Source organism: Bufo gargarizans, chromosome 1 (assembly GCF_014858855.1).
Source record: "Bufo gargarizans isolate SCDJY-AF-19 chromosome 1, ASM1485885v1, whole genome shotgun sequence".
NCBI lineage: Eukaryota > Metazoa > Chordata > Amphibia > Anura > Bufonidae > Bufo > Bufo gargarizans.
In genome coordinates this window covers 459,552,907-459,569,105 of record NC_058080.1, presented here as the reverse complement: position 1 = coordinate 459,569,105, position 16,199 = coordinate 459,552,907, and the positions used below count along the sequence as shown (strand labels likewise).

General features: G+C 44.2%; 1 protein-coding gene across 4 annotated transcripts in view; it reads left to right on the top strand.

The window, feature by feature from the left end:
• CEMIP2 (cell migration inducing hyaluronidase 2) overlaps positions 1-16,199 on the top strand; it is a 102,201-nt gene that overhangs the window by 61,304 nt on the left and 24,698 nt on the right. For all 4 annotated transcript variants that reach the window (XM_044272905.1, XM_044272919.1, XM_044272912.1 and 1 more), the window contains 6 exons: positions 1,454-1,523; positions 2,965-3,093; positions 3,583-3,671; positions 8,913-9,044; positions 9,468-9,503; positions 12,548-12,703. In XM_044272905.1, the coding sequence (XP_044128840.1) occupies positions 1,454-1,523; positions 2,965-3,093; positions 3,583-3,671; positions 8,913-9,044; positions 9,468-9,503; positions 12,548-12,703 (612 nt within the window). The remainder of the gene's footprint in view (positions 1-1,453; positions 1,524-2,964; positions 3,094-3,582; positions 3,672-8,912; positions 9,045-9,467; positions 9,504-12,547; positions 12,704-16,199) is intronic.

Genomic DNA, 16,199 nt, shown 5'->3' with positions numbered 1-16,199 from the left:
AGACGGTAATTCTGCTCCCTAACTCACCCGCTCAGAATCCCCTTATACCATATAGGATGTTGGAGATGTTCTGAGCAGTTATATGACTAAGCACTTGGGGTGAGATATGGCTACAGCAGTGTCTGTCTGTGTTTCTCTGCTTCTCTCTCACTGAAAGTCACTCCTTCACCCCCTCCCGTCTTCATTAATTGGTATGGATGCTTATAATCTCATCCTTCATGTCTTTAATGAAGCGTCAACCAACTTGCTATATTGTCGTGCCTGTGTCAGAGGACCCTTACTCCTATCCCCAGAATAGGTCATCAATATCTAATCGGTGGGGGTTCTGATATCGGACACCCCCTCTGATTAGCTGTTGGAGGAGGCAGCAGCTCTCTGAGTGCTACAGCCTCTTCCTAGGCCATTGACATCACGTATCTGCAGGTCAGTCCAGTTCAAGTGAAAGGGCCTAGGCTGCAATATCAAGTTGTGCTTGTTAACCTGTGAGGAGGCTGCGCTGCCCAGCAGAGCGCCGAGACCTCTCCTAACAGCTCATCTGTGGTGGTCAGACCACCGCTGATCTGATATTGATGACCTGTCCCGAGGTTAGGTGATCAGTATTTTACTCCCAGAAAACTCTCTTAAAAGTTTGTTGGCAACACTGGTAGGGCATCGGGTAATCTTTTCGGCCATTTCAGGCTGGAGATAGTAATCCTACTGAATAGCACTTCTGTCTGACGAGAAGTACTGCTTATCTCTATCCTGAGACCCCCTATACATATGCGTGCCTCTTATTGGAAACTCTTTGAGATTTACATAGTAGACCTTCACATACTTCTGAATCCTTTGGTGGTTGGATGATGAGTGGGCGATCCTGACGCTTACATCTGCACCGCCTCTGCCCCCTGCATTTTCTTTAATTCCATTGCCTCTAGCAGGCGTGTTGACCTTTTAGCCCTTGCTTTCATTTTTTTTCTTCATTTTGAATGTGTATACTTGTCAGTTTTCCTATTGTTCTGTTTGATTTATTAGTTTGGGGCTTAAGTAAAATGACCTTTAGAATTGTATAGCTTTTCTCTTATTATTGGTGGCAGAAAGGGGATAAGGTAATGAACTTGTGTTTGATTTGCTTTCAAATTAGTCTACTTTCGCGTTTTGGCTTTCCGTTTGTGAGATCCGTTCAGGGCTCTCACAAGCGGTACAAAATGGATCAGTTTTGCCCTAATGCATTCTGAATGGAGAAGGATTCAAGATGGAAAAGTCCTCCATTGACTTTTAATGGTGTTCAAGATGGATCCGTCGGCTATGTTACAGATAATACAAACGGATCCGTTCTGAACGGATGCAGACGGTCGTATTATCTGAACGGATCTGTCCATGACAGTGAAAGTAGCCTTACAAAAGTATAAGACTATAATGTTTATCTTGTGTAACTGTAGCGTAGATTATTTGATATACTGTAACATCTTTTCAGGGCGGTATCAACATTTTGGATTGCAAATCCTAACAATCACCTGATAAGTAATGCAGCGGCTGGTTCTCAGGCAAGTTTTGATAAATTATCTGCAATAAATGTAACATTTTTTATATTATTTAAAACAAACTTCAAAAATCTCGGTCTGGTTTACAATGTGAATTCTTCCGATATCCATTTCTCTTGTGTTTTGGGATACAAATTGACCTGTTGGAGCACAGCATTCTGGAAGTCTTTAAGACTGCAGAAAATCTTTCTGTAGTAGGTCTTCTACTTTTGAGGAGATCTATGCATTAATATATACCTAGCAAATGCCATCAGTGTGTGATCAGCAAGAGTCTTTCAAACGAGACCATGTCAGAACAAAGGGGGCATGGCGTTATGTATACAATTGTTTCATGTGTTAAGGTTTCTGGTGGCAAGATATTGAGGACATATCCTGAGAGTAGTTCATCAATATCAGATCAATGAGGGTCCAACACTTAGCACCCCACTGATCATCTGCTCCCTGCCGCCTCCAGAACTACTACTAGAAGCACCGTTCCATTAAGTGTAGTGGCGGCGTCCGGCATTCATGTGAGCTGAGCCGCAGTGACCTGACATGGTCACCACACGTTGAACAGAGCTGGAAGCCCAGCTGTACTCAAAGTGGGAGTTCTGGGGAATGCAGGAAACAGCTGGTCTGTGGGGTGCTGGCTATCGGACCCGTACTGATCTGATATTGATGACCTGTCCTGAGGATAGGTAGACTTTTAGTAGTTCTGTAAGATCAGCAGGGGAAGGTATCTACAGTACATGTTAACATATCAAAGGAAGGATCTGATGTTGGTGTATTATTACATTATATCAGCAGTAACTATTACATTTTTAAATTTTTGTGGTTAAAGTGTACTTCCAGTCATATAGGCAAACAATTATAGAGCATATCATTTCTCTATATACTAGAAAAGACATACAGAGAGAGCTGTCAATCACTGATAGGACCTCCTCCTTGACTTCAAAGTCCAGAATGAGCAGGAATTTAAATGAATAAATTACAAGTTATACTGAGTCTTTTCTCACAAAACGTTAGAGCGATCTGCTCAGCTCCTCCTGCTCTATAACATCCCACATTGAGCCAAAGTAATACAATTATAGTGATATTCTCATGTCTGGGATCAGAATGTCCATCTTATGCAGCAGCCACAGATGCCAGGGATTACGGAAACCACCACGCTCACTGAGCTACGCTATTTCTCTAACTCCCAGTGAAGTGGATGGGAGCTATGGAAACAGCGTGGCAGAGCTTTGTGTTACTGTGAAGTACCATACTTTGATGGTGGAGGTCCTGCATCTGAACAAACAAGCCCCAGTGCCATCACCTCACTATGAAATCTGCTGCTGGACCAGTTTATTCTGGACATAGGGTTTTGCATACAATGAAGGGTTGTTAAATTGATTTCTTAGCAGTGGGCACTATCATGTTTGGTGATTTTGGAGCTATGGCTAATACTACCTTTCTTTATTTAAAGGATGCGGGGATCTGGTATGTGTTCCACAAGTCTTCAACTGGAGAATCCCACGGGCTCTATCCAGATACCAGATCGGAGCTCACACCTCTTGGTATATTTTACAATAACAGAGTCCATTCTAACTTCAAGGTAACACGGGTTTCATGCTGTACCTGGCTAACGAAACATGATCCCAAGAAAATAAGATTCACTGGAGTTGTCTCACCATAGACAATGATGGCATATTGCTGGGATATACCACCAATGTCCAATGGACTGTTGTGTCCCCTTCCGATCACTGTATTAAAGAGGCAGCAGCATTAGGAGAATGCTGTCCAGCTTTGTCTCATTGGCTCCACACAGCCGGCTGGCTATATGGATGGCTGCTATTGGTTGTGACCCTTTACTATATCCATCCGGCCATTATTTGCTTTGATCCTTGTAGTTTGCCCCAAGTATCTGTGAAGGGACCTTCATATGCTTGTGAAAAGACACTTCCCTTGAATTTGGGTTGTGCATTCTGTATTCATTTAAAGAGTAGATCACTTCCAATACAACTAGTTTATCCCTATATAGTAAAGAGAATGGGCCTTGCCTTTTTGCACAAAGATCTTATTCCCTTTTTTTATTTTATTTTAGGCAGGCTTGTTCATTGATAAAGGTGTGAAAACCACAAATGCAAGTGTCGAAGACCCGAGGGAATATCTGTGTTTGGATAATAATGCCAGGTAAACTTTCATGCTAATACTCAATAATATCACTTATACATCTTTTGAAGGGAACCTGTCACCTGGATTTTGGGAATAGAGCTGAGGACATGGGCTGCTAGATGGCCGCTAGCACATCCGCAATACCCAGTCCCCATAGCTCTGTGTGCTTTTATTGTGTAAAAAAACTAAACAATTTGATAGATATGCAAATTAACCTGAGATGAGTCCTGTCCCTGAGATGAGTCCAGCGTGAAGGAGCCCAGCACTGCCCTGCATCCTCCGAACCTACTCCTTGCTCCCCAACATCACAAAGCTAGAGCGCCGTATGCAGACTGGAATACTCCAGATATACATGGTTTGTACCCAGTGTATTTAGGAGCAGAGCCCCCTTCAGTGTTTGGCTGGTCTCTGTGTATGTAGATCCACAGCAGCTAGCTGTCAATCCCTGCAGATAGTGGGGGTGGGAGTGATCTGCTTCTGAATCCACAAGACTCATAAACTGTGTCCAGTGCATTCTTCATTCACCTCTGTCAGTCAGATGGCACAATGGGGGTAATTTATCAAAGATTGCCATTTTAGGCTGGTCTTTGATATCCCCAGAACTGGCAGAGGATGCGCTTAATTTATGATAAGGTGCGGGCCTTGTCATGAATTGGGTGCATCCTGTGGCAACCCGTGCCCCTAGATTGGAATCTAGTGCAGCCCCTAGGGCAGGGATCAGCAACCTCCGGCACTTTAACTGTTCAGAAACTGCAACTCCAAGAATGGTTCATTCAGTTCTATAGATGAACAGCCAATCGTGTTTGCATGCTGGGAGTTGTAGTTTGACAGCAGCTGAAGTGCCAAAGGTTGCTGATCCCTGCCATAGGGGAGTAGATTTCAACTGTCATTTAGTCTGACATGTTAGTAGGGTTGTTGCGGGTATTGAAATTTTGATACGCAATCGATACTTTTGTCCCGGTATCGATACGATACCGGGTTTTCCATTTTTTTTTTTAATACTGGGCTGCGCAGTCTAGTATCTCTGAACATGAGCGCGCTGCTGTCATGTTCTCTCAGCAGCACAGGGGAGAAGAAAGCAGTCTCTCCCTCCCCCCTGTGATGCTGCTGCCGCTGCCACCAATGGATGGAGGAAGGGGCGGGCGCACTGCGCCACCAATGATGCGACTTTTCCTTCACAGAGCGGTGCCCAGCGATGTCCCAGCACTTACCATTAATTTGGTATCGCAACAACTCTACATGTTAGTGAATTTCCTGAGTCTGATGCCTCCCCACTCCTTCCCAGTGGTAAAAACAGAGTAAAAACATCATGTGCGCCTAAATTTAGGGGCCGTGCAACTTTTTTTAATACCAGTTTCCAGCATAATGGGGGTCATAATAAAACATCCCGAATATTGTTTGGGCCGTTTGGCTGCCCTTACATAGGTGTATGCCATCTCTTGGCAGCCATTTCCATGACTGCCATTTATGCCCTCCAAAATGCCTGGGCACCTCATACAGGTTATAGTTACCCCACTCTTCGTCGCTTACTACTAGCTGCCGCGCGATGGGGAGATGCAGCAATGCGGGTGCCAGGGAGCGGGGTAAGTATAACTTGTATGAGGCGCCCAGGCATTTTGGGGAGCAATATAGGGGTTGCATAACCCCTTTAATGCAAGGACTACTCAAGTCCTCCATATCGGGAGCCAATCTTAAAGTGGCATAAGGGATTGTCTTCATCAGGCATTCCCTTTTTTAATATCAGAATCATTTTAATATCTTCTGTAGTGGGAGATGCTAAAAAAAAGTATATCAATGCACACCTTCCCCAAGATATGTCAAAAAGGACCCTTTAGCTTACATCGGGAAAATGGAGTCCTCTGGGTACGTTCAGCATGTGCACCTATAGTTTTCTTGTGTACACTGCAAAGTCACCACTGACATGGACATATTCTGGTCAGTTTATTTCATTAGTATTTGTAAGCCAAAACTAGAAGAGGAACCTTCCTAGGAAATGTATTTCTTCTATGTTTCGGTTCCTCTTCTGGTTATGACTTATAAACTCTGTTGCAAATCATAAATCTAAAATACTGACATTTGCAAGTGTCAAAATGTGAAGGCCATGTATTTGGGATCCACACATGGTCTCTGCAACTACCCAGGGTGACGAAAATACAAGACATGTTGTCAGAATCCCTATGGAAGCATGTGGTTTTTTACATTTCTAATCCTAGTTGATATCCTTTGCATGCTCCACCATTGTTCATCGTGGTAATGGTGGCACCAGTCTAGGGAAGGACTGAAACAGTGGAATAAAATGGCATTCAGTCGACGGAGCTAGAATTCCAAAGCACAAAGATTAAACAGATTTTTTGAATATTTAACATTCCTGTTCTGTCTGGAAATAAAAGCTTGGTGCACAAATGAGAACGTCCAGTCTTATGTCAATGTGTAGAACATTGTTTCTGAACGTGTATATATTGTGCTGGGGGTGAAGGTCTCTCATCTGCTAAACTGCATATATCAATGGGAAGATAAAGCCCCCATTTACAGACTCGTGAATTTTACATTCCAGCATGGAAATATATTTTACTCTCATTTTATTCTTTCTACTTCAAAGACTTTCCATCTCTCCATCCTCGGGGTGGTGGCATGTTTATCAAGAGCATTTTTCTTTTCTTTTGGGAGCCTATTCCTAGCACTCAGTAGTCTTTGGCAAAGTTCTGCTTCCTGATCTTTCCACCCTGTGTACATGCTGACAACGTAGTCATCAGCTCTGTTTCTTCATCGTGTACTCCCATCCTGAAGGTTGATGAATTTCTGGGTTTATTTTCCTAATTGACAGCTGTGTTTGACTTAAACACGTGCGATTCTTCTCACACCATCTAGTTTTTCCAGTAAATTCAAGGAAGAAACGCCAAGACGTTTCAAATGAGGCAGAATGAAAAGTTCTGCGGCTTTCTTTACTGTTTTCATTGTCTTCCTGCTGTCGGTGAAAGAAAATGACAAGAAGTGGCTGAAAACTTGAGCTGCTGGTTGCTGCAATGTAGGCAATCAAGCAATCCAGTCCAACACGATAGCAAAAGTAGTCAGTAGTCAGGCTAGTGAAATAACGAAATGCGCAGGCGACTGTGATGTCAAAGATGCAGCAGTGAGGGCAAGATATATACAAACATAATATTTCTATCATTTTATATTGTATTAATATTCTTAGAAATTTTAGCATACATTATAATCAAGTAGTGTGAGCCCCTCTGTCTTAAGGAAGCCTATTTCCGCAGCCCAAATCTTTTTTGTCTTGGGGTTTGTTACAGTGTGACAGTGTATATAATAATAATCTCACAGAGGATTGCCTAAACTCTCAGCTGACAGTATCGGATACTTATAGTTCAAAGCCACTGGAAGTGAACAAGAATCTTTCCGCAGCATAATCGACATCTATCACCGTCCACGGGATAGGTCATAAATGTCTAGCCGGGGGCCTGTCCCCACCACATAGACTTTGAATGGAGTGTCAGCACACATGCTCAAACAACGGTTTCATTTAAATCAACAGTTGTGTGATGTGGAGGAATGGGGATACGGGATCCCTGTGATCGGTTGGGCCAGATACTTATTACATATTATGTGGATAGGTGATAAATGCCAATTCTGAGAACGCCCCTTTAACCCGGAGAAGCTGAGCAGACTAATTAATTATATTTTTGTGGGAAAATAATTCAGTATAGTAAATGTCAGTCACTGTTAGTAGTACACAGGAAGGTGATATCAGTGATTGATAGCATTCTCTGTGTAAGTGTGTATACATAGATAGCAGTCAGTCACTGATAGTTGTACATGGAGGAGGTGTTATCAGTGATTGATAGCATTCTCCGTGTAAGTGTGTATATATAGATAGCTGTCAGTCACTGATAGTTGTACACAGGGGAAGTGTTATTAGTGATTGATAGCATTATCTGTGTAAGTGTGTATACATAGATATCTGTCAGTCACTGATAGTTGTACATGGGGAGGTATTATCAGTGATTGATAGCATTCTCTGTGTAAGTGTGTATACATAGATAGCTGTCAGTCACTGATAGTTGTACATGGGGAGGTATTATCAGTGATTGATAGCATTCTCCGTGTAAGTGTGTATACATAGATAGCTGTCAGTCACTGATAGTTGTACATGGAGGAGGTGTTATCAGTGATTGATAGCATTCTCTGTGTAAGTGTGTATACATGGATAGCTGTCAGTCACTGATAGTTGTACACAGCGAGGTGTTATCAGTGATTGATAGCATTCTCTGTGTAAGTGTGTATACATAGATAGCTGTCAGTCACTAATAGTTGTACACATGGAGGTGTTATCAGTGACTGATAGCATTCTCTGTGTAAGTGTGTATACATAGATAGCTGTCAGTCACTGATAGTTGTACATGGAGGAGGTGTTATCAGTGATTGATAGCATTCTCCGTGTAAGTGTGTATACATAGATAGCTGTCAGTCACTGATAGTTGTACACAGGGGAGGTGTTATCAGTGACTGATAGCATTCTCTCTATAAGTGTGTATACATAGATAGCTGTCAGTCACTGATAGTTGTACATGGAGGAGGTGTTATCAGTGATTGATAGCATTCTCTGTGTAAGTGTGTATACATGGATAGCTGTCAGTCACTGATAGTTGTACACATGGAGGTGTTATCAGTGATTGATAGCATTCTCTGTGCAAGTGTGTATACATAGATAGCTGTCAGTCACTGATAGCTGTACACAGGGGAGGTGTTATCAGTGACTGATAGCATTCTCTCTATAAGTGTGTATACATAGATAGCTGTCAGTCACTGATAGTTGTACATGGAGGAGGTGTTATCAGTGATTAATAGCATTCTCTGTGTAAGTGTGTATACATGGATAGCTGTCAGTCACTGATAGTTGTACACAGGGAGGGGTTATAAGTGATGGATAGCATCCTCTGTGTAAGTGTGTATACATAGATAGTTGGTTGTCAGTCACTGTTAGTTGTACACAGGGAAGGTCATAAGTATAGAAAGAGGTTTAAATGTATAAATTAAACGTTTTACTGAATCTTTTCCCTCAAAACTATATATCGATCTGCTCAGCTTCTTCTGAGCATGCGTCGTGCAGATTCCACTACATTTCTGGGTGACAGGTCCTCTTTAAATAATTTTCTATCAGTTGTTTACTGGATGAAACAGAGCTACAGCATCCTAAAGAAAAGTATTGTCGTCCTGGATGCAATGCACGCTAATCTTGTGTTTCTGTCCCTTATACAGATTTCGACCCCATGTTGATGCCGATCCTCAAAAACCAAGAGTTGCTGCACTAATTGACAGTCTTGTTTCTTTTAAAAATAATGACCACGGTGCTTGGGTGAGAGGAGGGGACATTATAATCAGTAACTCAGGGTACGTATGACTGTACTGATAGAGGCCTATACCGTGTGCTAAAGTGAGTACAGAAAGTTCTGCCTGATATTGGTGGTTAGGGTCTGCCCCTGCACCCTTGGGTGAAAACCCCTGATTTGGTGATTGAATCACAATATACCTGTAGTCATTACACATAGTCACTGCTTTGATGACTTTTATGGGGGAGCATTGTAAAGATAAGAATGGTATCAAGAGGCAAAAAATAACCCTGACACCTACCCATTTCTGTACTACCCCCATTTAATAGGCGTGTCTACGTAGGCGATTATAGTGCCCCACCTAAAGCCTCTTATAATAAGAACCGAAGATGCTAGTAAAATATATATATTAACATTGCTGGCTGTGCTTGTTTCTTTTTATTATGGTGGGTCCATCTTTTTCTTTTGTGTTTGTTTTTTCCAGATTTTCTGACAACGGAATTGGCCTCACATTCGCTAGGTAAGAAGCCATGCTTATAACCTAACTGAAGACATACAGTATATACATATTATATATACATATAAATGCCACCTGGCTGTTGGCTTGCATCTTCTGCACCTCAGTGTAGGAGGGAGAAGATACTGTTTCTGGCACTCCTGGTGCTCTTTGGCATGGGTACTTATAGAATGAATGACATGAAGAGGATTGCGCAGTGTGAACAACGAGCCCCCGACTCCTGGGACCCCTGCTTCTCAGCTCAAGCTAGATGGTGTGTAGTTAAACTGTGAAGAGGACAGCACTTCGACCCCCCCCCCCCCCCCCCCTTTAAACAGCTGATTAGCGGGGTTCAGGGACTGATGTTGGGTCATAAAAATTGTAGCACTGCACAGCCCCTTTAAGGCTCCCAGACTAAAAACTTTGTGCACCCCTGCTGTCTATCTGTATTTTTTTTGTATTGGCATTGTCTTAATTGGTGATGGCTTCAGTTGCTCTTGTCTGCAGGTCATAATGGATTTTACTATATAAATGCTCATCAGTGAAATTGATGAAATGGCTATCAGTTCATCTGATGTTGTGCAGACTCTTCTCTCACTAGTTATCATTTTAAGAGAAGCTGTCACCATGAAATGCAGTGCAGAACGAGCTGAGCACATTGCTATAGTTTCATTCACTGAAATCTCTGCCCTTTCTGTGCTTAGTCCAGATGGACAGCTATCTCTGTATGCCGACTTGTGCAGGGAAGGCTGTCCTTCGCTGCGTAGAAAGAGCAGACCTATAGAGTACAAGTTATACTGAGACACTTCCCATAAGACTACATATCAATCTGCTCCGCTCATCCTGCTCTATAACATGCTGCCTGCAGATCAGAATGCATGTTCAATGTGGTTCATTCCCTTTAATAACGTCTGCAATGCCTGTAGATGCAAGTGGCACTTTTCCTGGGACAACTAATACTAGACAACTGCTTTCAATTATGTAATATATGATATGATATGAAATGATTGTGTCAGTGCTTGGAATCCCCCCATTTAGAATTCTCTGCTTTTTACAGTGACCCGGGTGTGAGTCACGCGTGCTCTAGGAAGTTATGCTGCTTGGTTGGTTTAGTAGTAGTCTGGGAAGGTTGCCAGGCGGAATATGTCTAAATGGTTTCCAGGCCTGTATCATCAAGAAGCCCATATAAAGGGACTATTTACACTTTATCCCAGCAGCAAAGCCTTTACATAGTAGCGTCCCATCTACATGGAGGGGGGAGACAATATCTTAATGATACACTTAGGGCTGTTTCACACGAGCGGATGCCGTGCGTGGCATCCGCTCCGTGAAAGAGTGCCAAGACCCGATGCAGACTGCAGAGACACGGAGCAGTAACATGACTGATAATGCTCCGTGCCTCTCTGTGACCTCTTTACTACGAAATCACAATGACAACTTTATCTCACTGCGATTTCGTAGTAAAGAGGTCACAGAGAGGCACGGAGCATTATCAGTCATGTTACTGCTCCGTGCCTCTGCAGTCTGCAGCGGGTCTTAGCACTCTTTCACGGAGCGGATGCCACGCACGGCATCCGCTCGTGTGAAACAGCCCTTAGGCTTCATGGGAATGTATCGTCAGAGGATTACCTTTTTAAATAAAGATTTTATGTTCAACATATTGTTTTTAATTTTTTTTAAAAAAATTCTTGGTTGAAAAAAAAATCCTTGGTTGAAAAAAAAATCCTGAAAGCTTTCACTCTGGCCACCTACCCACGTATAGGCTGGCACCTTGTCTACATGGAACAGATACGTTGCTGATTTTGCACAACTGATTGGCGGGTGGAAAATCTGCAGCGTATTACAGTACCAGCCAAGTGTATAACATTTTACCAAGGCCTCATGAACGTATTTTCTTTGTGTGTCCGTTTCGTTTTTTTGTTTTTTTTTTGCGGACAGTATACGGAATCATTCATTTCAATGGGTCCGCCCAAAAAAATGGAAGTTACTCCATGTGCATTCCGTTTCCGTATGTCTGTATTTCCGTTCCACAAAAAAATAAAACATGTCCTATTATTGTCCACATTACGGACAAGGATAGGACTGTTCTATGAAGGGCCAGCTGTTCTGTTCCGTAAAATACGGAATGCACACGTACGTCATCCGTATTTTTTGCAGACCACAAAATACATACGTTCGTGTGCATGAGGCCCAAATCTCATCTACACGGTATGTAAAAAAAACTAATAATAATTTACCTGCGCCGCAAATTTTCAATGTTGGTTTCACCCTTTGGAATACACAGCAAATTCGTAACAAAATCCACACATAAGGCTACTTTCACACTGGCGTTTTGGCTTTCCGTTTGTGAGATCCGTTCAGGGCTCTCACAACGGTCCAAAACGGATCAATTTTGTCCTAATGCATTCTGAATGGAAAAGGATCCGCTCAGAATGCATCAGTTTGCCTCCGTTCAGTCACCATTCCGCTCTGAAGGCCGACACCTGCTTGCAGCGTTTTGGTGTCCATCTGATGAAACTGAGCCAAACGGATCCGTTCTGACACGCAATGTAAGGCAATGGGGGCGGATCCGTGTTCAATGACACAATCTGGCACAATAGAAAACTGATCCGTCCTCCATTGACTTTCAATGGTGTTCATGACGGATCCAGCTCGGCTATGTTAAAGATAATACAAACTGATCCGTTCTGAACGGAAGCAGACTGTTGTATTATCTGAACGGATCCGTCTGTGCAGATCCATGACCGATCCACACCAGACGCGAGTGTGAAAGTAGCCAAAATCATGCAGACTCATGGACTGTAGCAGTCAGTTTTCAGCAGTCATCTTATTATCATCACAGGCAGGATTACAATGAAATGTAGCACTTCTATATGGATAACGCAAGACCCATTATTGCTTGGCTGTTGCCCCATTCCTCCAGTTTTGAGGTTGATAGGACTCCAGCAGTTCTTACATCACATTTATAGCTACAATGCTGAGAGAGTATTTACCCTCTTCCATAAATATATATGTACATATAGATACAGTATGTGTGATGGTTTTTCTTTTTTCTCTATTTTCCGCAGTGATGGAAGTTTTCCAAAAGATGAAGGCTCCAGCCAGGAAGTTTCCCAATCGCTGTTTATTGGCGAAAGTAGAAATTATGGATCTCAAGGAGGCCAAAACAAATACTGGGGGACTGGGGGAGTGTATTATAGGAATCGCACACTTCCTCGAAACAGGTACAACTGAACAGTTTGATACAGGTTTACAGAATAGGAAAAAAAAATCTAGTTTCACCATGTGTTGATATGGTACAATTTATGTGGACTGTGAGCAATCTGCAAAAAATGCAGAGCAAGCTCCGATACAAAATGCGGTTGTGTTCATAAGGCCTTCGGGTATCTGCACATGTTGCGGTTTGCATGGATTTTTGTGCAGCGTAATACAGTACCAACATAGCGAATGAGATTTGACAAATCTCTTGTACACGTACACTTTGCGTATATTTCCTTGCAGAATTTGACCTGCCATGCTGCTGATAGCTTGTGCATTGTAAAGGGTTAGATCGGGGGGAAAACCGTAACATAAACTTGTTATGGTGGCTCACCTGATTGTTACCACGTATTGGGTGCTCAATGTCTATCGGATTAACCCAATCAGTAAGGTTTAAATGTGATATATCAGTGTTGTCGAACCTATGGCACGGGTGCCAGAGGCGGCACTCGGAGCCCTCTCTGTGGGCACCCGCACCCTGGAAAAAGTCTATGGTGTACTAATATGACTTCGATTTTTCCTGCCCTTCATCAGCGCAGGGCTCGCTATAAACAGCACAGGCAGCGCACTGAGTGTAGCAGGCTATTATAGCTAAATGATAGAGTACATGGAAGATATACTATGTTTGACTGTAGAATTCAGGTTAAATTACCGTGTTGGCACTTTGCGATAAATAAGTGGGCTTTGGGTTGAAGTTTGGGCACTCGGTCTCTAAAAGGTTCACCATCATTGTGATATATCATCTATAGAGACAGGTACTCCTCATCTGGTTGTGCGCAGAAAAATTATTTATTACTAAAATGCATAAAAAACAATTAGGAAAAAACTATCTATATTAAAAATATAAAAAATGTATAGTACAGACCAAAAGTTTGGACACACCTTCACATTCAAAGAGTTTTCTTTATTTTCATGACTATGAAAATTGTAGATTCACACTGAAGGCATCAAAACTGTGAATTAACACATGTGGAATTATAGACATAACAAAAAAGTGTGAAACAGAAAATATGTCATATTCTAGGTTCTTCAAAGTAGCCACCTTTTGCTTTGATTACTGCTTTGCACACTCTTGGCATAGTCATGAAAATAAAGAAAACTCTTTGAATGAGAAGGTGTGTCCAAACTTTTGGTCTGTACTGTACATATAAATAGCGTGTTTGTACAAAAATGGATGCACAAGGTAGGAAAATTCTTATAAATGTCCAGTTAGTAGTGACGTCCCCCCCCCCCCCCCCCCCCCCCCAGTTCAGCAAAGAAGTGCAAAATGGTCTGTTTTTATGAACAGGCTTTTTTTGTGGACATAAAGCGTCCTCCTATCCTATTTCTGCGGCCATTTTTCCGTTAATTGGCATGAAAAAAGTATTGTGTCCTTTTCTAATTGTCAATATACTATTTATGCTGCCAGCATTATGTCACTGGGCTCTTTCTATATACAGAATGATGCTACCATTATTCCCAGTGATTTATAGAGGTAATTAAAGTGTAGCAAATAGGGCTGCAGTAAACAAATATTTTTGTAATCGAGTATTCTATCGATTATATTTCTCGATTCATCGAGTAATCTAATAAGAAAAAGCTACTTAAAGTAACGTACGTAATTAGGTATGTATAAAGTTATTGGTTTGAAGGGGTTAATAACTTTATACATGCCTAATGCCAAGGTGCTTCCATTAACCCCTCCAAACCAATAACTTTATACATGCCCATTGGGTTTGGAGGGGTTAATGGAAGCACCTTGGCATTAGGCATGTATAAAGTTATTGGTCTGAAGAGGTTAATGAAAGCACCTTGGAGGTGCCTTCATTAACCCCTCTCTAAACCAATAACTTTATACATGCCAAGGTGGTGCTTGCAGCCTCCATTAACCACACTCTCTCCATCTGCCTCCCCCCAGCCTCTGATCTGCTTGCCCCCGCCCTCTGATCTGCTTGCCCCCAGCTTCTGATCTGCTTGCCCCCAGCTTCTGATCTGCTTGCCCCCAGCCTCTGATCTGCTTGCCCCCGCCTCTGATCTGGCTCCCCCCCCAGCCTCTGATCTGCCTCCCCCCCCCAGCCTCTGATCTGCCTCCCCCCCAGCCTCTGATCTGCCTTCCCCCCCAGCCTCTGATCTGCCTCCCCCCCCCCAGCCTCTGATCTGCCTCCCCCCCCCAGCCTCTGATCTGCCTCCCCCCCAGCCTCTGATCTGCCTCCCCCCCAGCCTCTGATCTGCCTCCCCCCCCAGCCTCTGATCTGCCTCCCCCCCCAGCCTCTGATCTGCCTCCCCCCCCAGCCTCTGATCTGCCTCCCCCCCCAGCCTCTGATCTGCCTCCCCCCCAGCCTCTGATCTGCCTCCCCCCCCCCCAGCCTCTGATCTGCCCCCCCCCCCAGCCTCTGATCTGCCTCCCCCCCCAGCCTCTGATCTGCCTCCCCCCCCCCAGCCTCTGATCTGCCTCCCCCCCAGCCTCTGATCTGCCTCCCCCCCCCCCAGCCTCTGATCTGCCTCCCCCCCAGCCTCTGATCTGCCTCCCCCCTCCCCCCAGCCTCTGATCTGCCTCCCCCCCAGCCTCTGATCTGCCTCCCCCCTCCCCCCAGCCTCTGATCTCCCTCCCCCCAGCCTCTGATCTGCCTCCCCCAGCCGCTGATATGCCCCCTCTGGTAACGCAACCCCCCCCTGCCTCCCTCCCTCCCCAGTATTAATCATTGGTGGCAGTGGCCACAGGGTCCCCCTCCTCCCCCCCATCATTGGTGGCAGTGTCAGTTCCGATCGGAGCCCCAGCAGTGTAATGCTGGGGCTCCGATGGTAACCGATCGGAGCCCCAGCATTACACTGCTGGGGCTCCGATCGGAACTGACACTGCCACCAATGATGGGGGGGGGGGGGAGGGGGACCCTGTGGGATATGGCCGGCACATTCATTGGTGGCGCAGTGGCCACAGTCCCTCCCCTCCTCCTCCTACTCAGTCCCTCCCCTCCTCCTCCTACTTGGTCTTCAGCGGCAGCCGCGCACAGTGGGGAGGGAGAGACTCCCTCCTCCTCCCTCAGCTGTGCCGGCCGGCTCAGTCCTGCCTCTCTGGCCTCCGGAGGACACGGAAGCGGTGAGTGAGACGCTTAATTTCACTCCCGCTCCGTGATCATGTGATCTGAACGATTCCTCGATGCAGGGAAACTGCATAGATGAATTTTTTGACTCGATTTAATCGAGTTATTCGAATAATCGTTTCAGCCCTAGTAGCAAAGCTCCAGTAATGTGCCAGTTCATTTATGGCAATGTGACTTGATAATGAACTCCCACAGCGATTTTAAAATTGTATCTCATTTAGGCAGCTGGATATTGAGCCATCTGTGGCGTCCCACGTGGCCGTACTTACAACATCCAGAGCTGCCGTTACCTGTCCTGGAGTCTTCACGGCCTGTAGCCGCTCGTGCAGGCCCGGCTCCCCTTCTGGGGTCTCGCGATAGGTTGGACACGTGGCCGTGATGC